This window comes from Folsomia candida, unplaced genomic scaffold, assembly GCF_002217175.1.
Source record: "Folsomia candida strain VU population unplaced genomic scaffold, ASM221717v1 Fcan01_Sc020, whole genome shotgun sequence".
In the NCBI taxonomy this organism is placed as follows: Eukaryota; Metazoa; Arthropoda; class Collembola; order Entomobryomorpha; family Isotomidae; genus Folsomia; species Folsomia candida.
The window spans coordinates 1,719,451-1,741,575 of NW_019091212.1; the positions used below are offsets into that span (position 1 = coordinate 1,719,451).

General features: G+C 38.2%; 2 protein-coding genes and 1 long non-coding RNA gene across 5 annotated transcripts; 2 read left to right on the forward strand and 1 right to left on the reverse strand.

The window, feature by feature from the left end:
* Nucleotides 1–799: 799 nt before the first annotated feature.
* Nucleotides 800–10,165, reverse strand: LOC118438357. Its single transcript, XR_004836707.1, has 3 exons — nt 9,856–10,165; nt 1,106–1,353; nt 800–1,013 (listed from the first exon to the last, which is right to left on the reverse strand). It is a non-coding gene; the product is annotated as an uncharacterized LOC118438357 (long non-coding RNA).
* A 745-nt stretch (nt 10,166–10,910) lies between these two features.
* Nucleotides 10,911–19,281, forward strand: LOC110857979. Of its 2 annotated transcripts, none has more exons than XM_035858387.1 (5): nt 10,911–11,987; nt 17,298–17,880; nt 18,315–18,462; nt 18,600–18,820; nt 18,906–19,281. In XM_035858387.1, the coding sequence occupies exons 2-5, from the start codon at nt 17,363–17,365 to the stop codon at nt 18,976–18,978; spliced, it is 960 nt and encodes a 319-aa protein (XP_035714280.1). In that variant the 5' UTR covers nt 10,911–11,987; nt 17,298–17,362; the 3' UTR covers nt 18,979–19,281. The 2 variants fall into 2 exon arrangements, with proteins under 2 accessions (XP_035714280.1, XP_035714281.1); XM_035858388.1 differs by having other exon boundaries at nt 10,929–11,987; nt 18,315–18,456.
* Nucleotides 18,995–22,109, forward strand: LOC118438368 (protein Abitram-like). 2 transcript variants are annotated; one of them, XM_035858390.1, is made up of 5 exons: nt 18,995–19,281; nt 19,364–19,435; nt 19,520–19,692; nt 20,267–20,552; nt 20,651–22,109. In XM_035858390.1, the coding sequence occupies exons 4-5, from the start codon at nt 20,331–20,333 to the stop codon at nt 21,053–21,055; spliced, it is 627 nt and encodes a 208-aa protein (XP_035714283.1). In that variant the 5' UTR covers nt 18,995–19,281; nt 19,364–19,435; nt 19,520–19,692; nt 20,267–20,330; the 3' UTR covers nt 21,056–22,109. The 2 variants fall into 2 exon arrangements, with proteins under 2 accessions (XP_035714283.1, XP_035714284.1); XM_035858391.1 differs by lacking the exons at nt 18,995–19,281; nt 19,364–19,435; nt 19,520–19,692 and adding an exon at nt 19,730–20,176.
* Nucleotides 22,110–22,125: the final 16 nt, after the last annotated feature.

Sequence of the window (22,125 nt, forward strand, 5' to 3'; positions counted from 1 at the left end):
ACCGGATATATAATCTTGATGATTACATATTAATGAGTCTAGACTCACACTCGGAAACGTTGATAATAAAGTCAAAACTTTTCTTCGGGTTTCCACTAAACCTCCGTGTATTCCGATTATTAGATATAATCTTGTCAGGTTTGAACACACAATCTTTTCATGTATTTTCGTACCATGTTGATCTCATTAAAATCAAATTTTAGATTTTTGTAAAAGATGTTTTTAAGCAGAATTCACCTCGTGGAATTCTTGTCGAGGCAGCATGTGCCCCCATCAGCCTTTCCATCTTGGCAGTCATTTTCAGAAATAGATTGAAAGGGACGTGAAGAATGCTTGGTGTGGTTTCCCATACAGCGATCGAGTATTCTTGGCTGTCACATTTGTGGTTTGAGTGGTATTGAAATTGATAAGCATTCCATGTGTAAAGTCCTCCCAGGCGCCGCGGACAAGAAATTAGGGAAACTGTTATCCCTTCAAAGCCCCCAAATATGTACGCCCAGGCGACTTATGCATCTTCCTGTCAGGTAAATGTTGCCCTTTCGAAAGGTTCAGTCTTATCAAACTTATGGTTGAATGTTATTTCCTGTTCGGAGTATTACTTATATTAGCGGTGAGACGCGTATTCATGATGACATGACAGGTTGTGAATCACGATCAGTCATTATGCTCATGACCAGTGGTGGTGTGGTATTTGGACGTATATAAAATATATCAAAAACTATTAGACAATTCTTAACCATATGGCTCAGAATTTTCAGAAGTCAAAATTTCAGGTGGAATTAAAGTCAAATAATTTTTTCAGTGAATTGACGAAAAAGCATCTTTTATTAAAAAAATATTTATGAACAGAGCTAAAAAGATTTTATTGCTCGACTTGAATGACGCTAAGATTCGCTAAGACTTGATGATCTCCACATTTGGTAAAATGAAAAGAAAGCGTTAAAAGTGAAAGTGCTTTTAGGGAACCTCTGCATGTACAACAAAACTAATATTGACATTGGTTCAAGGTCCTCCTAAATGAGATTAGAATTGATTTATTGTTAAATTTTCAGTACTGATCTTGGCCAAAGATACGGCCCCAATCGTACATAAGGTGAGAAATTACCAGACTTTGGGATTCTATGCATGGGTACATGCACGTCAGCAGTGGCGTGAAGGATTCGATCCCGGATATTGAGCTGGCTTTCAGCTCGACCGATGTAATAACATCCGATTTATCAGATTGACCATTTCTCAACGTATGGTTTCTTCTTAACCATACGCCACAAAATAAAGTTTGAGCTAGAGAAAAACTACCATTTCCTTCTGCGACGTAGGACGATGTAGGAAGACGCAGTCAAAAAACGCAAATATCTGAAAATTTTTAAAGATTAAAATAAAATAAATTGGATTATCTTCAACTAAATCTCATGTTTTTCAACGGCGTTACACAACTTTAATCCACTTTTGTTTAAAAATATAGTTATTTCTGGTTTGTTATACAATAATAATTCTTGCATCCTTTATGCAAGCGACCTTGACTACGAATGTATTTTACCCTACAAAAGATCAATCTTATCATTTAACCCGAAAAAATAAACTAAAACTTATGTGCAACATCCAAAAAGTGAAATTCCCAATAAAAATGTAACCTCAAGATCAAATGAGATCAAAGCTACATGCTCCTCGAGAGCGAGACATGCATACTTACACATACGTCAAACACACAAATACATCGTAGGAGTGAACATCTATTGAAATTCTGTGGTCAGACATTGACGACAAAACGTTTCAACAACAAAAAACCCTCTTCAAACTCAATCCCATTTGTGTCAAAAAACATTGACGGCCGAAAAGCTTTTTCCTAAATCCGAATCAAAAAAGTAAAAAAAACTTTTAGAAAATGCAACCAAAAGATATCAAACTTGTTCCATGTGCGAGTAAGATAATGTTTTTCACACACGATATGTGTGTCTCAAAACAGGATTTAGCGTTCATCCTGAGACTCTGTCCAATTTAGGGCGAAAGAGAAAGCACGACGACGACCAGGCGACCAAATATCAAAGGTCGTCGTTCTAAGTCGAGAGGATAAATCTGTTCGTACATACGTCGTCCATGGAGGAGAGAAGACATGAGTCAAAGCGAGATTAATTTGGAGAAAGTCGTCAATTCTTGTTCCCAGCGTTATACGTGGTTTTAGGCCTGATTCTTATTTAATGGGGTTCCCTCTATGCCCTGCTTTTCGTCCAGAATGAATGCATTGAAAATTTCTGGAGGCATAATAAACCTTCACGAGGACAAAGGACGGCGAGAGGAGGAGTGGATTAGACCACAACTATCTGGGCCGAGAGGCATGTAATAAAGTTGGTCGTGGAGAAATAAATAGGCACGGACGTCATTCCGTCTTTTCAAAAATAAGGCTGATAATGACTTTCACCCTCCACCCCAGGCTGCCGGACTCCGATACATGTGTACCCAACACATACATACGTACACAAGTAGGACGCTGATATATTAAATAATTCTCATTATTTTAACTGACCAACGAAATCTTAGCGGAGCAACGTCCTTAGGACAAGGATACACACACGCAGCTGCTTATTGACACGGACTTCCAGTAAAATAATACTTGTGAAGGAGACTTATGAGAACTTGTCAAGAGTCTGTCCATCAAAGGGTGAATTCAACCTTGATTAATTTCAATTAAAATCTTGACAACCACGCGACCATGAAGAAGTAACACAAACACAACAACAATGAAGCTTCTTCTAGAATGTAAGCCTGACACTAGATATTTAAGTTCATGACGTGGAAGAAGGAAATAAAGGCCACCACGTCGTCTCAACAAGGTGTCCCTTCCTTCTTAATTTTTCCGCATGTTTTAACTTTATGCACCCATTAACATGGAATTAGCCGTACTGGCGGAGAGAGAGTGTGGGTTTAAGTGTGAGTGAAAGTGACACTCATCCCCTCCACCCGTATTACGCCGCATGACAGACATGAGACGACACTTATGAACCTACTTATTGTCGGCCTCGATCTTCTTCTTGGGGGAAAGTTGCCCCGTAATGTGACAAACTTTGCGATATTATTCATTACGCTGTGCTTCTGAGTGGGTGGAACATTAGGTGAGTGGACCAATTAATATTAAATAATGGTTGACGGCCATAGTTGTTGAACTGTGTTTAAACAATGATGCAAGTTAGGGCTGGGGATGGGGGCAGAGAGATGCTGGTTTTATGACGTAATTAAATGTCACTTGGTCCTTACATTTACATACTTGAGGCAGAATAACATAAAGAGACACATAAAAGAAAGGTCATGTCGAGCTCTTGTTCAAATTTGTTTGAAGATGATGACGGTGTGACTATTGTGTTTCACCCGGGATGATGTTAATGTGAGGATTTTTACGTTTTTTGATCATCCTACAGAGAAAGAGTTAAAAGTGGCAAAATTTGCAAAGCAAATGAAAACAAATTTGGAGGTTGGAAAAGTGTTTTGGTTTCAGTTCTAATTTGCGTTTACTAACCCTTGAGACGTAGTAACATCCCGTAATGGACGATGACGACGCATGGTCTAAATTTGAAATTGTCGTATGTGGAATGAATTACGCTGGAAGAAGGCATATCAGATAACAATGGGTTTTGGTCTTTTAAAAAAGAGCAAAGGGTTCTCTACGCAATGTTCTGGCATTTGCTCCGTATGAGATTGTAAGATAAAAGATGAAAGCATTACGTATGTGATTCCATTTTCCAAATGGGTAGTCACAAAGAATGAGAGTAATTTTGATTTTCATCTCAAACAAAATTTACCATGTACGGCATCCCTTTAATTATTTGAAAGTCTGTCATAATTGACGAAATGGAGTCGCCCGAAATTTAATTTATTTGAACGTTTGATTTCGTACGGAATCCTGTTCAAATGAATGCTTTGATTTTTGTTCTTGCAACTTTTTATATACACAATTGGAATTTATATGTATGTACATTTGGGTCAAGCTTGAGAAATGTCATAACACAGTTCTTGGTAAAAATGCAATATCTGAATTTTGATCTTCCTCCTGGCAAAGAAAAGATGAGAATTGGAAAAACAGGAACTAGAAGTCAAGACACATAAATCCATAGCCGGCGGAAGGATTTGTTGGGCCTGGAAGATCTCTTACTGCCTTTTATGTAATAACTTGATTTAATTTAATTAACTATTAATTATCAATTATATTAGACCGTTGGAAGGACAACATTGTTCAAGCGTTAATCATACACTTGTGAAAGTGAAAGTATTTGACAATTGACGAAAATTTTTTTTTAGTTCGTTAAACCTATTGCAAAACTACGGGAGATCAGGCGTGGAAAGTGCTTTCCATAGAAATCCACCGTTTGACCGGCTCTGTAAACATACGTCGCCCACGTCACAAGATGCTACCAAAAGTGAAAACACTTTAAGACTTTCTCCGACTGGCAGGCACCCAACTCGACTCCCACGCGAATATACACACTCATTGTAAAACATGACACTTGCTATAACTCGACTACTGAGAACTGTATCCACTGCTAAGGGCGAACACCTCGTACTGTGTCAATCTGCGACTATTTGATGCCCTTGGATACATACATATGTGTTATTAGATGAATACTCCATTTGTACCCGGCGCACCCGTCCCAAATTCCAGGGCATAAAGTTTTATTAAAAACAATCTAGGATTTTCATAATTTTTGCATTTTCTAGATTCTAACAGTTGGTTGTTTCGTCACAAGTTATATCATCTTTAGAACAATCAGAATTTAAAATAAAGATGAGTTTATATAGGAACTACATACCTAGAATTAAGAAAGTGCAAAAACGATCAAAATCCGGCAAAAATTGGATTCTTGATGAAGGTTTGAAAGAGTGAAAACAGTGAAAGCTAGTAAAACCACTTTTTAGCCCGAGTCAGGGCTTATGGAACCGTCATGTCCGTCCGTCCGTCTGTCTGTCTGCCCGGCACGATAGAGCCAAAACGGCTGAACCGATTGACTTGAAATTTTTAACATATGCACATTGGACAAAGTTAGGAAACGAGTTCGAAGATGGGTGAAATCGGTCCAGTGGTTGACCGATGGGGGTCATCGGAGTGGGTGGGGTATTATGCACCAAAATTTCAAAATTGTCGTAGAAGGCTGAAATTTGGTACAGAGGTTGCTAATGGTTCTCAATAGATAAAAATTACTTCAAGTTGGAAACATTTTCAATTTGAGGGACCCCATAGGGTGACCCATACGGATTTTTCAAAATCATCATATCGAGCTGAAATTTGGTAGAGAGGTTGCTAATGGGTCTTAATGTAGGAATATGATATGAAATTAGTAAAATTTTTATCTGGAACGACCCTGTGGGGTGACTCATACCGATTTTTAGAAATTGCTTTGAAAACATGAAATCCGGCATGGTGATACTTAATGGCTTCCTACAAAAGAATTTGAAGGAAAAAGTGAGCAAAGTGCAACCAGGGTGACCCTTGAGGCTGACCCATACCGTTTTTATGTCTTATGTTTTTATGTTTTATTTTATGTTCATGTTTAAAAGTTGCTATTTCCATCTGAAATTTGGTATGGGGGATAAAAACCACTTCTGGATAGCACACACAGGTTTGGAAGTTCAAGTTGTTAAGGGATTTGATGCCAAATAATAAAAAATCTAACACACATTAAACTATCCGAAACACGGAGTTTGTGTATTATGTCGGTCAATACGGTCCCTGGATCACCGATTCAGGGACTCTGTCCCTGACTCGGGCTATATGGAGTCTGCACTGTAGGTTTTAGAATGTACGTTCACCGGACATAACACATCCAAGGGACATGAAAATCAGGGATTGGCACAGTCAGATGTTACCCTCCTAAATATGTACAATGTATAATGTCATGGAATCGAGTCGTGCATAGAAACTAGTAAATAAAATTAGCCAAACATATTACACTCAGACATCTGGTTGACGTCCAGAATTTGATGGCGTAAACAAACAACTTCCGAAATATGACGGAATAAATATAGATTCAACTTATACAGTTCCCTAACTTGCAGTAGGTAAATATACGTGAATTAATTCTGTGTAGTAAGCGATTTTCTCCAAAATTGGATCTGACAGAGGACAGAGACGTGCGTGGTCATGATTTATCACTGTTTCGTATTTTTCGGTCCTAAAAACGATCTAAACCTCTAAATACAGGTGTTTTCTACCCTGCTTTAACCTGAACTTATATAATTGACATTAAGTATTTACCTCCGCCTACACTTTTCTTCCTTATTGCCCATCGGGTCTCATTTAATGGGCCAGACTTTTAATTGAAATCACATAACTAAATATATTGAAATTCCATAACTTGAATTTCCAGTACTTTATATGCCTTAAAACAACCTCTATAACTGAATCCATCAGACACGGAATTTCATAACTTATGAATTCATTTATATGTAAAAATCTATCAAAATAGTTACTGTTCAGGTATCCCTTGCTCTTCTAATCAGTGGTAAACCATACAATCATAATTTAGGAGTGCACAGTAGTAGAAATCGGAGACACCAAGGAATTTTGCAACCACTTCACTGTCAGAAATCTGGTATACTTGTGCTGGTATTGATTTCTCGGTATTATAAAGTTGCTACCGCTTGGTATTAAAATCATACCGGTCTGTGATAATTTCCTACCGACATGGTAAAACTTTAATAACGAACTGTTATGTGTTACACCGTATTACTTATCAATACCACTTTGGTAGAATCATACATTTATGATAGCCTGGTAATGAATACTTGATTTTATTTGGATATTGGATTTCTAAGAATGTTCGAAACAAAATTTGTTAACCAAAAGTATGGGGCCTAAGCTCCAGGATTCCCAAGTACAAATAATGTACATATGTAGTTGAATCAATCAATGAAAAATGAAAATACTTTTAGAAAACGAGTCCACTGGTGAGCTACATAATGGTAAGCCTCAAGCATATGAGATTCTCGTTAGATTCCAAAATAATGCTCTACACCGACATATGACCTCGTTCCAACTTTAAACAAACTATGTAGGTTAACTGGAGTATTAACCGGAAACTAGTTCCTTTAAAAGTGAGAAGGGGTGCTGGGGACCGTTGTTTCCTACGGTCTAGGAATTGCAATAATTTGGAAAGGTTTCAACATCAGAGAGAGGAAGCCGTGACCGTTCCTGTTGGGATATTGAGCCTTCAGGGTCTGCCCTGCTAAGGCCGGTAGGCCGCCTACTTGTTGACAGAATTTGTTTATACAAAAATTCAAAGAAATAGCTCATGTTTTTCTAAGATTTCTAAAGGCAAATCTTCCAAATTGAATAAAATGTATGATTCAGAAAAGTCTGGCAGATTTCAATTTTACAGTTTTTAAATTGAATTAAAGCACTGGAAATTCAAGTTATGCGATTTCAATATATTTAGTTATGTGATTTCAATTAAAAGTCTGGTGGATTAAAAATAACCCTTGCCCATCTAGTAGATAGTGATCACGATCACGATTATTGTTTATATGACTCTAGTTTCACTAAAATGTCAATTTATGAAATATCGCATTTATTTCTAAGAAAAAAAGGCTTTGACTCATAATCTAATTTTGCAGAACAAAACTTATCCGATGGTGAAAGCAGAGTGGAAGACAAAAGAGATTTATGAAGTCTTTGTTTACGATCATTGTATACAAATTTCCTTCACGGGAGAGAAAATCTCGAGTGTTTCCTTTGCTCTAGTGAACTTGGAGGGAAAGGTGTCGATCAGGATTGATGTGAGGGACGTGCAATGAAGAACCCAATTTTGCCACAAGATATTTATTGGCGTCATCCGTCAATATTTTATGCAAAATTATCGCTCCTAGTGCATTACGTAGTCTAAATTTTTATGTGAATATTTAGTCTCAAAATAGGCACGATTGCCATCCTTGTGAAACATCAAATAGAAAGTTTTAGATAAAACTTTCTCCTCAGATAAAAATTCCATATTCTTTGGAGAAAGTCACACAAATCTCTTTCAAGAAAGAGCTACAGTGAAAATTCCGATGAAATATTGTATTTTTTATTTCGATACATCGACTCGGTCTGTAAGAAGCTGAAGAGGAACAAAGCACGTCCCAAGTGGAAAAAGCAATGAGAAGACTGTACGTTCATATGTGTGTACGTGCAGATATTTCGTGTATGGCACATCTCGTTGTTTGGCTATGCCCACTTGGAATTCAACGATGACGAGCAATAAGGAATGGAGAGAGACTTGAAAAATGAATCAAAGACACATTTCTCTGTGACAATGTTGTCATCAATATAAAACGAACAAGTTTAATCAAATCAACGACGAAGACAGGATCATAAACTGGAAAGATTTAGGTATTGGGCAAGTGTGTCAATTGATGTGGGTATCCATCCGCACCCAATAAATACCAGCTATCTATCACAAAGGAGACCTCTTAATGGCTTAGTTGAGACCTAAGAAAGGGTGGGTGGTGGTGTTTGGAATCACATAATGACACTTGCACAGACAGTAAAAGAAGATCATTAGCGAGAATTAATCTTGGTCTGAAGATTACTCGCGACGAATTGTGCCTGAGATTGAGATAAGATGGATGAATGGATGGATGGCGAATGTGTATCTGCACGGTTTGTGGGCAAATGAGACATGCGGATCTTTCATCGCCAAGAGAAAGCAAAACTGGGCTCCGGGCTCCATCTTTCAAACCGGAAAAGAAACTTTCTCTTCTTTTCCCTGTATTCCTTTAGAAAGATGACTATCATAATTTGCAACAAATTTACCCTTTGACACGTGGAGATAACATTTGAGATTTTTTTGTTTTTCAAACGAAATTGGAATGTTTTCTTTGTGAAGATTGCTCGTTATTCTTGAAATTTTTGATAGAAATGATCGTGCCATTCAAGAAATGTAACCACTTAACTCTTTGTACCAGAATTATATGTACAAAAAGATACAATTTTGTCCTGGTGAAAGTCATGACCCGTTTTCCAAGGGGGTTTGAGCCCCATCCTTCTATCTGTGGATTGGCCTACATCATCCGTTTTTAAAAGCTTACACAAACCCTGGTTTTATTCCATTGTCATCGTGATTACTTTATGTTCGTGGACTTTACTGTTTTCCCCAGTAATTTATCATCAGCCGTGTTGCCGAAGTATATCATTTTCATTATTCCACCCACCCAAGAAAACGCCTAGATTACAAACTGAAAACAATAAATCACCCAAATTCACCAACAACCGCCCCAAATTAAACTGAATTTGAAACAAACAAAACACCTGCAAAGAAGAAAAGCTGGCGAAACAAAACCAGGCGCAGTTAGTTCTTTGTCTCTCCGTTCTTCTCTTCTACTTTCAGGATCCTTCTTCTTCTCACTGGCGTAGTGGCGTGTCAAAAAGTGCATAAATCACGGCAAGAAATTAAGAAATAAATATACGTGTGTACAGCACGGTGAAGAAGTGTATTTAGCTAATAATAAGAAGAAGTAAAACATAAATTAACATGAATATGTAACCTCGACCCCGCAAGGAAAAGATTTAAAAAAGATTTTCGCAATCTCCTCCACATTCTTTCCTCGCCATTAACGGGAAGGTTTTTTTTCCTTTCGACAGTAATTTTTATTTTTATGTCCTGATTTTGCATGCATTGCACACTTTCCGTACTTAAAATCATTACAATGAAATCCGTGACTTGGTTTCATTTCATATTTTACATGTTTCTTTTCCACGATGAATCTTTACTTTGCTACCGTGTGTACACCCATCCGAGAGCGAGCTATATGCACACAGGACTCTGAGGTTTAGTCGTGCACGCGGATTTTCTAAGTAAATGCATGAATGCAGAAGAGTAACAAAAATTAAAGTACCTTCATTTGAACGAGTCAACGCGTGAGAGAGTATTATATGTCGAAGTGGTTACTTTATCACTCACAGAATAATGCGATGCATGCAATAATACAACAACGAGAAGCACACCATGGATGGAGAGAGAACTTGAATAATACGGACGTATGGTACACACAACAAGAAAATCACGATGATGATGATGATGACGACGACGACCAAGACCGTGTTAATGGCCTGACCTGCCTCGGTGGGTCGGTATGCAGAATGGATGGATGGTGGTGGTCGTGGTGGTGGTGGTGATGTCATCTTGCAAGTTTTTACATAAATGCAATTTTTAAAGTGTAAACCCGATTTTGATTTACAAAACACCACGAGATACAAACTGCAACTGATCGAACATCAAAAACTTGATCATAATTGATGTTCATACAATATTATTGTCAGGTCGGGATTAAGACGTGCAATTTCATATGTACATATGTACCTTTTGGTGGCTGCTTATTAACGATGTCTCTCTTTTCCCTCATCCTGATGAAGAAGGCTTAGATTGGAATCCTTATCAAAACAGGATGCCGTGAATTTCTCAATTTCTGATAAAAGCTCATTTCTTAATAGAATTTTTGTTTGCAAATCGTGTTGCACATTCCATTTTCCTTTATTGCAATGTTCACTTGTTCCGTATGAATGGATCCATCCATCCATCCATCTCACCACCAATTCGGCCATCACCACGCATTCCTTACAAATCTCACAACGTGATTTCATCTCCATGCTGCATCTACGAAAAGGAGGAAGAAAACGCTATGTACACTTGGAAATGCCCACTAAAAGCAAGCCGAGATTATTCCTCCATCCGACATGGAAACAAAAGGACAACACACCATAAAGCAAACCAAAAAAGAGCTTAACACATGAAACCACGGCGTGGAGTGGAAGAAATTAAAGAGCCGGAGACAATCCCAGAGAGGTTTTAGTTCACTCTTCTCAGCTTTAGTTACGGGTTTACGAGGTAAATTTTGGTTTAGAAAGACTTTCGGAGAACCCCGGTCGGTCGAATGTCGAATTCTCTCTCTCTCTCTCTCACTTGTGGTAGGAAATTCTCTGCCGTCTGTAGAATAGAGAATAATAATGCAATGCCAGCCAGAGCAGAAGTGGCAGAGAGAAATAATATATAATAGGAAAGGAACCAACCAACCAACCACCTCCGGCAAATTCTTTAAACCCCACGAAACAGCATCTTCTCCCAACATCTTGCTTGTATTCCTGCTCACAAACAAATAGACGTGGATGGTGGTTGGATGGTGGTTTGGTGATATAAGGAAAGAAGGTAGATGGATAGGTAGATAGTGAGAAACAGGTAAAATACTTATGGACAGACAGGTAAACCAAAGTCAGTAACGAGAAGGGTGAGCAGAGAGAAAGATGCATATGCCGTCGTCAACGTATTATTAGGCGAGAAACTATATCTTAAATTTGACACTTCTTGAACTACATACGTCATCTATTTAATAAGTTCCCACTAAAATTGCCATCCTTAATTGTGCGTGTGTGGCATTAAGAGCAGGACGTGTGATGCCCACGAGTGAGGTAGAGATCACTTTACGACTAAAAACCAAGTAAGACTGCGAGGAAGGAAGTGACATTACAGAAAGAACGCGACAAAACAATGAGAAAGGAGAAGGCGATGAAACGCTAAAAGTGATATCTCCCTCGTGGCGTGGTGAACTGCAAGGGTGACGATGTGCCAAAATCGCTAAGCAAAGAATAAATAAAAAATAGAAGTAGAAGAGGAAAAATCAAGTTTGTAAGTTTTGAATACCACAGTTTAAAATAGTTGGAGGGAAGAGAAGGTTGCTGCAAATCGACTAAAGACTTGAAATACTTTGTCTGTTTGACTGACTCTGTGGTGGTGATGATGGTGCTGATCTGATAACTCAGTTTTGTGGTTTACTTTGCTTGATGAAACATTCTAAAGTGCTCAAAAGTCGGAATTATTGTACTGCAAAGAAAGAAGTATTAAAGGGATTTCGTGTTGCAATAAAATAACTTTTTATGTACAAGTTCTGAGAAGCTGGTTGTGCAAATCTTGTTTACACAGAAGAAAACTTGACGGAACTTGGAGTTGGGATTTTCATTGTTGACTCAAAAAAGTGTAAGAATTTCTGCCTTTACTTTTTTTACGTGTAGGAGGAATTGCATATGTAGAAATAATTGAAAAGTAAGTAAATAATATGACAAAAACGGTATTATTCCAAAAGGTAAATTCATGCATAGTATAAACATGAACACATCGCATTTCCCTGCACACAATGCAAATGACTATTCCATGTAATTGAGACCCACTTGATTAATTAGCCTCTAATTAATTGGGAAGAGAGCAAGTTGAGAAATAAGTGGTGAATAATAGATTTACAGCGTACGTATCAATTATTGAGTTAGTTTGGGGATAAATGTGTCTGAAACTCTCCGGCTCAAAATTTATGCTTCTTCGCCATCATGGATTCCATGTAAATAATTTGTGCTTCCCAAAAAAAAGAAGTGTCAGAATAAATGTTGTGGTTTCCTACAAAAAACAGAGATTGTGTTTTTAAAGGGTTTTAGTGCAACAAAAGGGAAAAGTAAGTAAATAATATCGTGGTGGATGGATGGATAGCAAATGCAGACAGAATGACACTCAATTAATGTCATTGTAAAATGGGATTGCTCGAATCCGTGTGCCTTGTCAAAAGTCATTTACGATGAGATGAAACTACTACATCTTGCTCCTCTCTCAGTTTGAGTTGGCATTTCAGCCGTGGAAATAACAGACAGATAGACGCACAATTTATATTGGGCGAGGACAAATTACTGTTTACAATTCTAGACCAATTTTAAATAAACTGGAATCCTCTCTTCGGTAGTTTTTATGTATTTTTTGCGTTTTTCGTATGAAAAGCTGCAAGGTTTTTAAGGATTTTTACGGTTTCTTGGTGGGTTGGTTAAACGTGTTGATAATGGTGTTTTATAGTGCCACGCGTAAATCGGTTGGATTTTTATGGGGACAATGCTATTTCGAAAAAATAAGAGGAGCTGCTGTCAGCTGCAATTTTGTGTGCAGTTTAATGAATGTACATGCGCAATTTAGAATATATGATGGCTTGTATTTTAAGATTTAATGATTTTTTTTATTACATGAGTCCTGCAGATTGATTAGTTTGCCTGTTATTATGAGTGTCTAAAATCCATATAGTCTGCTAATAAAATTTGATTTGCATAAATGAATGCACATAAAGTTGAGGTGCTTAAATAACACTCGTGCATAAACCACTTGGTTATGTGTGTAAGTAGGGTGATCAGAGATTATAGAAATAGTCTGACCTGGTTCGTAAATATCGAACGATAATCCAATTACTTACCTCCAAACTTATAATTACAAACTTTCAATTTATGATTTTCGCGAAGTGGGTCCACAGTCCACAAGTTTGCATCATTTCATATTTACTCATCTGTCAACTTTACCCAAACTCAGAATAATTGACGTCAAAAGCTATGTAGCATAGACCTGATAAGTACGCCGTATTCGTCTGATAGTGCACTTGATATTAGTCCAATGGAGCATGAGATGGTATCCGCTGTCAAATTATGCTCCAAATTTGACGTTCATTGGGCAGGACTTTGAAAGAAAGTTATGAAGGCTCAGGCTGTATTGCTAACTAAGTCTTCAATCATTCTCCCTACAAATTCCAGAACACCATTTTCTTTACAACTTTCATAAAAAATCTGGAACTGAATCAAAAAGTTGGGATGGAATGTGACAGATATTGGATGCATACCAAATTTTTTGTCACGGATTGGTGACTAAAACTTAAGCCACTCAACCAAAGACGAGGAAATGGAATCATAAATAGCTAATTATTGGGTTTAAATGTCACGGAAATCGATGTCATTGACTCATCGGAATGAGTGTTAAGAAATACGAAGATGAATGTTTAAAGCATAGTACGCAACGCTTCCTGATTTTTTTGGTGCATAATAATGGCGTTTGCTTCATTTGTAATCATCACTTACACCATTTCTTATCCATGTAAACTTAGGATTAGTTTAAACTTTAGTCGCTTTAGTTTTTGGACAAGTTTACGCTGCTATTTTTTTCTACGAAAAAGTTGGTTTAGTCAGTTCGTCCAAGGCTTGTCAGGCAATCAATATAGCGGAAGTGGATTTGGAAAAGTGTTCCACTACAAAGAAACCGAATTGAATATCTGTAACGTAAATGCATGTCACCCTCAAGAAGAAAAGAGGCCTTGTCTTGCTGCAAAAATGGTATTGATTTAAAGTTTAGCCTTGCTCAAGGAACAGAGTCGCGATGGTGCATTTTGTTTTTTATTTATGCATTTCAAATGGCGCTATGCCGACACTGTTTTTCTCTAAATTGGTAATTCTTAATAATTAGAGATGAATAGTTACTGGTCACGTTCTCCAGCTTTGGGGAGAGTTATCTAGGACGGGTTGCTGAACGAACAACGTGTCAATTTTTAAGTGGTTTCAGGGAAACATCGCGCAACGACTAACGGCATCACATTACCGTCCATATTACGACGGAGAGAGAGAGGTTTGTTTGGATTGATACTAATTAAGGATTCAAGGCATAAATTATGAAGGAAGGTTTTAAGTGGATTTAAGCCAGTTTCAGATTTTAATTTTGCATGAGCAAACTTCGTCAAGTGACCTACATTTTGGGTTGAATACAATGTTAATATAATTTAACGCTGGACAAGTTGACACAAGGACACAACAAGTAGTTGTTAAAGCTTCTATTTACATATTCAGAGCAAAAGTAGAGCAACGTAATGTTTTGTCTTTTCGTATATAGAATTGTCCTGAGTAATTTAGTTCAAGTGGTGGCGTGGAGAAAATGTGCTGTTCTTGCAGAATTCAGGGAGAGCTAGGTGACACAAGATTCGCTATACAATTCTGCAAATTAGTGACATAAATTATCCCAGCATATTTAACAGAGTGAAGAAACATGTCAATTTCGCTCGCATTTTCTCCAACTACTAAAACTAAAGTATGTACTTACACTTGACAGAGTTGTCCCCTGCGAAGTTGGTATGCGGTAGACCAAGCCATGCATTTATATATTTGAATGTATATGTACTGCTCATTCACGAGTAATTCGAGCAATTTTTGCGAGTACAGAAGGCGATCTGTATTACAACTAACATGATCGAATTGGTGATTTCTATTCTTCTCCCAATTGCTTTAATTTTGCAACAAAAATATTGCCAAATTGCTGGTCAGTCGACAACAAAACAAAATAATTCCACACTCGTGACAAGCTCTCAGCGAAATGGATTTCAATCCATGTATCTACTTCCATAAAGCGTTAGTGTTAAGTCGCTGCCTGTCTGACTGACCGAGGAGTGATGCGATGCAAGTTGCCCCGTAGAGAAGACAAAGAAGGACGCGGAGCAACCGCATGCATGAATTTTCTGCATGAGTCTCACTTCGCCTGCACGTGACTTTCACGTACGCTTGCCATCAATCTCAAATTAAATGTCTTTGTATATTTGCAGTGTGCAAGTAAATTGAGTAAGTGAGCAGTATGCATACATACATCACTCATCAATAGTGGTTATCATGATAAGTAATCTTGATAAACACTATTAATTAATTATTTTAGTTTGAGAAACTCCACCCACAGCGAGTCGCATATCAATTCGAATGTATTTTTGACGCTGAATTCAACGCCGTCAATGGTTTTGACCTGCGAGGCCCCCGTGACCTTCCCGTGACCGTGGCAGCCAAATATGGCTTATTCGTGATGTCGCATATCAATTCGAATGTATTTTTGACGCTGAATCCAAAGCCATTAATGGTTTTGACCTCCGAGGCCCCCGTGACCTTCCCGTGACCGTGGCAGCCAAATATGGCTTATCCGTGATGTCGCATATCAATTCGAATGTATTTTTGACGCTGAATCCAAAGCCATTAATGGTTTTGACCTCCGAGGCCCCCGTGACCTTCCCGTGACCGTGGCAGCCAAATATGGCTTATCCGTGATGTCGCATATCAATTCGAATGTATTTTTGACGCTGAATCCAAAGCCATTAATGGTTTTGACCTCCGAGGCCCCCGTGACCTTCCCGTGACCGTGGCAGCCAAATATGGCTTATCCGTGATGTCGCATATCAATTCGAATGTATTTTTGACGCTGAATCCAAAGCCATTAATGGTTTTGACCTCCGAGGCCCCCGTGACCTTCCCGTGACCGTGGCAGCCAAATATGGCTTATCCGTGATGTCGCATATCAATTCGAATGTATTTTTGACGCTGAATCCGAATCCGTCAATAGTTTGACGTTAATTATAGAAGTTGGGGTTTATGGAACTGAACGGGAGCGTGAAGCGCGGGAATATAAATAGTTAGCTATGCAGTTACTCCCACACGACGGGAATTTAAGTAATTAGCTATTCAACTACTCCCACAGGGGGAAATCAAATTGTACTGTGACCAGGTTAATTAAAATGCAGTATGACTGGGGCAAACCCTCACTCTGATGTATGTATGTAGTACGACGAAGCCTCCACTGGGAATTATTTAAAGTATAGCATGACGGATTTTTCGCTTTGGGCACACCCCCCACTGGAACTCTAGAACCCGGCCTTGGCCGGGCTATACGCTAGTTAAAATAATAAAGCCTAATAATCTGCAAACACTCGCTCATGCATTATCACTTACTAGTTGTATTGTGCAAGCAAAGGGAAAATGTAAAATAGTAGCAGCAGAAGCAGTGCGTATCGTAAGTATTGGCATCCTAAAAATGGGTATCATCATCACCGTCATGTCACGCATTGCCAAGTTAACTATAACTTGCAAGATAAGGTCGTACCACACATTTCACGACGGCACACGCCATGTGTACGTACGTATCCCTTCTTTACACACAAAAAGATCGAGCACCCTCCACCAACCAAAGACTTCCGCCTTTCTCCAAACACGACATCTAAATAAACATGCGGATTGCTCCCCCTTTTTTACTGCGAGAAGGACAAACAATGGCAATTGTTGTAATTGCTGCTGCGGCTGGCACTTTTGTAGGAAAGGAACAAAGAAACAAAAAAAGACAGACGGTCTCCTCTCTCTGAGTCATGAAACAAAGGCGAATTAACAAAATAAACTGGGGCATTCCACTTCAACATGACACAGATCAGTGGCGTGTATTGGTATATATGCAGAGCACATTAGATGGTAGATACATATGTAGCTAATGTTGTTGCTACCATTTTAATGAGTGGATCGAAGAACAATATTGAAATCAACTCAAATAAGTAAAACCTTTTAAAGAAGAAGAAGAAGATCGAGACCATTTAATATTTAATGATTGCATGACCAAATTGGCATAAGTTTTGCATGATTGTTTCATTTCATGACACAAAATTAGACATCAATTTGGTAATTTCTTCATGTTTTTCCTTCTTGCCAGGTATAAACGTCCCACGCACATATGCAGACCTTAGGAGATAGATTCAGTATGTGATATGGAGGAGCATGGAGCCCTTCGACCTAATGTGTCATCATTCTCATCCTCGCCCCGTGGTGAAAGCATCCCAGGCTTCGGGAGCAGATCTTGACTTTGACGAGTCCCTCATCGATCGAATTCTTGGAACTCCGGATAAGATCCAAATTCCGGAGCGATACATTCCCGAGGAGAGTGAACATCTCGAACCGGAAGAGGAGAAGAAACGGCTGTTAAAAGCGGAGCGAATTTGTCGCCTACTTTCTAAATCCAACGGTGGAAATCTACCCCTTGTTCTCCCTCCGAATCCGAATCCGAAGAAGGTGTTGAACCACGTGCAGGTCAACGGGCATCATCACCATCTGACCAGCGGGGGTAATTCATCTGTGGGTCAAGGAGCATCAAGTGTCCCGTCATCTCCGGCAAGGGGAAGACTTATTTCGGTCAAGAAAGGTCAAGGGTCAGGAAACCTGATTAAACGGAGACCCTCAAGTAACAGTGCGACATCCTTGTGCGACTGGAGTTTGGCTGGGGTGCTGCCTCCGACACAGTAAGTTAATATTTCTTCCGATAAGGTGACAATTGATAAGTCATACAATTTGGATAAAGTTGGAATGAAACGAAGGGAAAGTGAGACTAAATTCTGGACTGGTGGTGGGACCGGCATTAGTCCGATTCTTGTGCATTAGCTCTCACTCACCACGAGTTTCTCGAGTCTTGTAATTGTTTCGAAAAATAATTTCTAAAATTTGAATAGTCGGTTTCATTCAGTTTTACACTTAAAGAGTTCAACGAGAAGGAAACTCTAAGCATTCGAATAACCAAATTGTAGAATTTGCGAATTTGTTCAACATTTTAGGTATTGCCTCGACTCGATAGTTCATATTTTTTTATATTTTACACGAGTATAAATTTTAATAACTGGAAAAGTATTTTCTTAGATTTTAAGCCAGGTTGACTCATGGTTTGTTTTTTTAATTACAGACCATCTTGGAGGGGCAATTCCAGCACAAATAACGTTTCAGCATCTGAACGCTTGTTCGGTGCCCCTGTTCCACCAGCTTTTGGAATCGGTGAACACTGCCCTATCCCGTACGAGAAGGGAGTTGTAATTGGAGGGTCAAAGGTGAGGGTGAGATAAAATAATAGTGAAACATTAAATTCATAGTGTCAATTCGAATATAAAATAATTTAATAAACTTGACAAAAATGTTTAGTATAAATTGGTGAGTCTGACCATTAAAGTTTATGATATTCTTTTCTTTACAGGTCGACTATTTCAAAGCTTCCGTCCACCATCAACATCAACCCAGTGCATCGTCATTATCTTCGTCGAGTGGACGTTCTTCTGCCTCCGCAGACCGAGAAGATCTTCATCTTCTCCATCTTCAGCAGTATTTAGCTCGTGAGGTGACGGAGAAGAGTCGAGTTGTGGCGATAAACGCATTATCGTCGCCAAATACGTCAAATCGAAATTCAATCGCGAATAGGTAAATGTTAGATAGTCGAGTGTGAGATGAGTTGACGAGTAAAATATATTTCTAATAATGCTTACGTTATTGTCCAAATTCTTAGATATCGTGACCCTTCTCCCCCAAGTCCAGTAGAATTACCTACAGTTCAGCAACGTGAAGGATTCTTCACATGAAAAGCAAATCCTGGTCCTCAAAATAATTTGCAAATCAATCCACCTCCTCCTCCACCACCCAACAGCACATAATAGTTTTCAATCCCACAACAGAACTGTGACTCTTCCTTGCTCAACAAAAGTCAAAATCTCTACGCTTCACGTATCTAATCTAAGTTGGAAAGTATAAACAAAACTAGGCAAATTTTTTCTACGGCAATTTCATATTCGGACTAATTTTGAATGCATCCTGACCTCGCTTCTCACATTGATACATCCGATTGCAAGGATCTTGTTCAAGCACTGCAGAACTGTTATGAAGAGGTATTAATATGACGATTTTTATATGAACTTTGAACCTAATTTTTAGTGTGTCTAATTCTTAAGTATGTCTTCTTTCTTCTAGAACAAATTCAAGCGGTTTATTGGTTCTTGTAATGACGCACATTTTGCAATGTTGCGGTGTTTGAAGAAAGAGGTAAGGTGTTGCTCTCTTTCACTCTCAAAATACACGTGGGGCGAAATGTGGTTGCATTAAATAATAAATGCTTCTTTTTTATAGAAAGAGCAAAAACGCATAGCAAGTTACCAAAAATCGGTAGCTATACAGGAAAAACTTCGTGGAAAATCCAGCAGTAATTCGAGTTCAACGGCATAAAGAAAAAGATACCTCCCACCCAACCTGTCCGTTTTCTTCTTATCGATCCTCGTCCTCATCTGTTGTTGGTTAATTAGGTGAGTGATTGAGCGAGTGAGTCAACTATCCTTGAATTTAGTATAAAAGAAAAGGTCGATCCGTGAGTGAATACATGGCTAAGTGGATTTTGCTTTCTTTAGCCATTTTGTTTGTGAGCAGGTTGTAGCAAGTATTTAGATTGAGAGATTTGTAGCTAGAATAAACGTTGGGTTTGGGATTGCGATTTCGAGATTACGAGTCTCATCACTCTCAGGACGCCGTGTATTACTACTCTCTCTCTCTTTTCTCTTGAGTGCGTTGGTTTAAAAAAATCAAAGCCGTGTCTCGTCTTGTGTTTTCTCTACCTGATTGGTGTTTACAAGTGAGGAGAGGCCAGGAGAAAACAAGATGTGAAAAAGGGGAAAGAACTAAGATGGCAGTAGGCTAGGTGGTGGTTGTAGAAAAAATAAACCTCAAAATTAGATTTCACTCACTTTGAGAGAGTGCATGCCGCTGGGGATAAAGAACATGCAATATTTCGAGGTGTGAATGCATGATGATGATGTTTTGTAAATTTAAATTTTTATAATTGACTATATGTTGTTTATTTATTTTTATTTCCACCATTCTCAGAAACCGTACTACCACAACAATTAGTGCAAAATCCATACAGTTGGACCTTCTTGTTTCTAACTGAATGAAAATGGTGTCTGCAACTCCTGTGCTGGGCATTGAGGAAGACTTCATCGCGTCGGGATGTTACGTTCGTGACGCGTTTAAGCGATACTTTCTCGAAGATAAAGCCATCGGGGGCCACTACCAGATTCATTTGCATTCTAATGGCCTATGCTACTTGACCTTGGCTTCGACACATCCGCTAATCAAGGACAATTTTGTCATAAAATCTGTCGAGTACTCGGTAAGCTACAACTGACACATGCATAATTAACTTTGCAGTGTGATGTGGAGTTTGTCAATTTCTGACACGAATACCAAATTTGGTTTGAATTTGTTTAGGCACAACGGCTAAGCAATCAAGTATCTGGAAAGCGTAAACGCGGTTCTCAAAACCTACAGGCTAGTTCTATTATTTGCACAATTCACACCGAGTGTGGAAAGTCTTTCTTGGTTAGAGCCTCCATGGAAGGAAAACTGGCCGAAGTGAATAAACGACTTTTCACCACTCCCGAAGAAGTTAAATCCAAGACGAGAGGATATTTAGCAATTTTCATGACGAAGTATATTGATCTTGAAGTGACTCCACTGCCCAACACGTGGATTTCAGAGGAAGATTTTCTAAATGGGAAGCACACAATAGATGGTGACGATGTAGGAACAGAAAGTAGCAACATGAAGAGTTGTAGTAGTCTTAGCAGTAGCAGTAATAGCGGACCTTCGGAGACAAAAACTGAAAACAATTAAATTGTTTGTCAATAATCTCACGTTTTCATATAATATAGGCTGCAATCTCCTCGCCTCGTCGTAATTGGTCTTTGTACACAATTTTGTACAATTTTCGAACGCAAGATTTAAAATGGTGCATAAAATGTAGTATTTTTCCATGAAACCAAATTGCACATTTCCTAATAATGAGTGTTTTGAAACTACATGATGGAACAGGCACGTCAATTAGCTAAAATTTTGCCAGTAGATTCTTAAAAGAACACTACATAATAATATAATATCCAGCCATTTATATGCAGCAGAGGTGATGTTTGTAATGTTGGGGCTATAAATTTTAATACCAAAATTGTTCATGCAATTTACTGTTGTCGGTATATATAATTTTATAATATTTTAGTGAAAGTATTATGTATTCTACAACACGATATAATATTATGATAATGTCGATGATGATAAATGTGCCAACAACATCCTTCTAGTATTCAAACCGTGAACCTGTGCTACCATTAAATTATTAACGAATATTACAAAAAAACAATGCAAGCACAACCACCAGTAAAATTTGTACCTTAATTTCCTTCTGTGAATTTGAAACTGTATTGCGACAAAATTTAATATTTTATATATTCGACGGTACTTGGTAGTTAAATTTAAACACTCCTCAATTTTGTTGCGTGTAAATAGTATGATGGTTAATATGGAATTGTGTCATAATCATGTTTAAAAGGAAAGAAGGAATACATACCACTTTTGAAATCCTATACGCAGTTTAATATTTATGTATGTAGTTAGTTACGTAGTTCCCTGTGTTTTCATCATAAAATTTATGTAATTGATCCACACCTTCTCCGTATTACGTAAATTACAAATTAAAATTACATTACACATTGCATTGCCGTACCTCAGGAATTCTGGTACTATTATTTTGTACTGTATAAGAAAATGATGGAATTGAAGCAATAAGACTTGAAATTGTTATCAAATGGTGACTACAATTCTGAAATTAAGATACATAATTAATTGTGCTTATGTACAAATTTCCAATGAAATACAATGGTGTAATAGTTAGTAACCCGCAGAATAAAGTG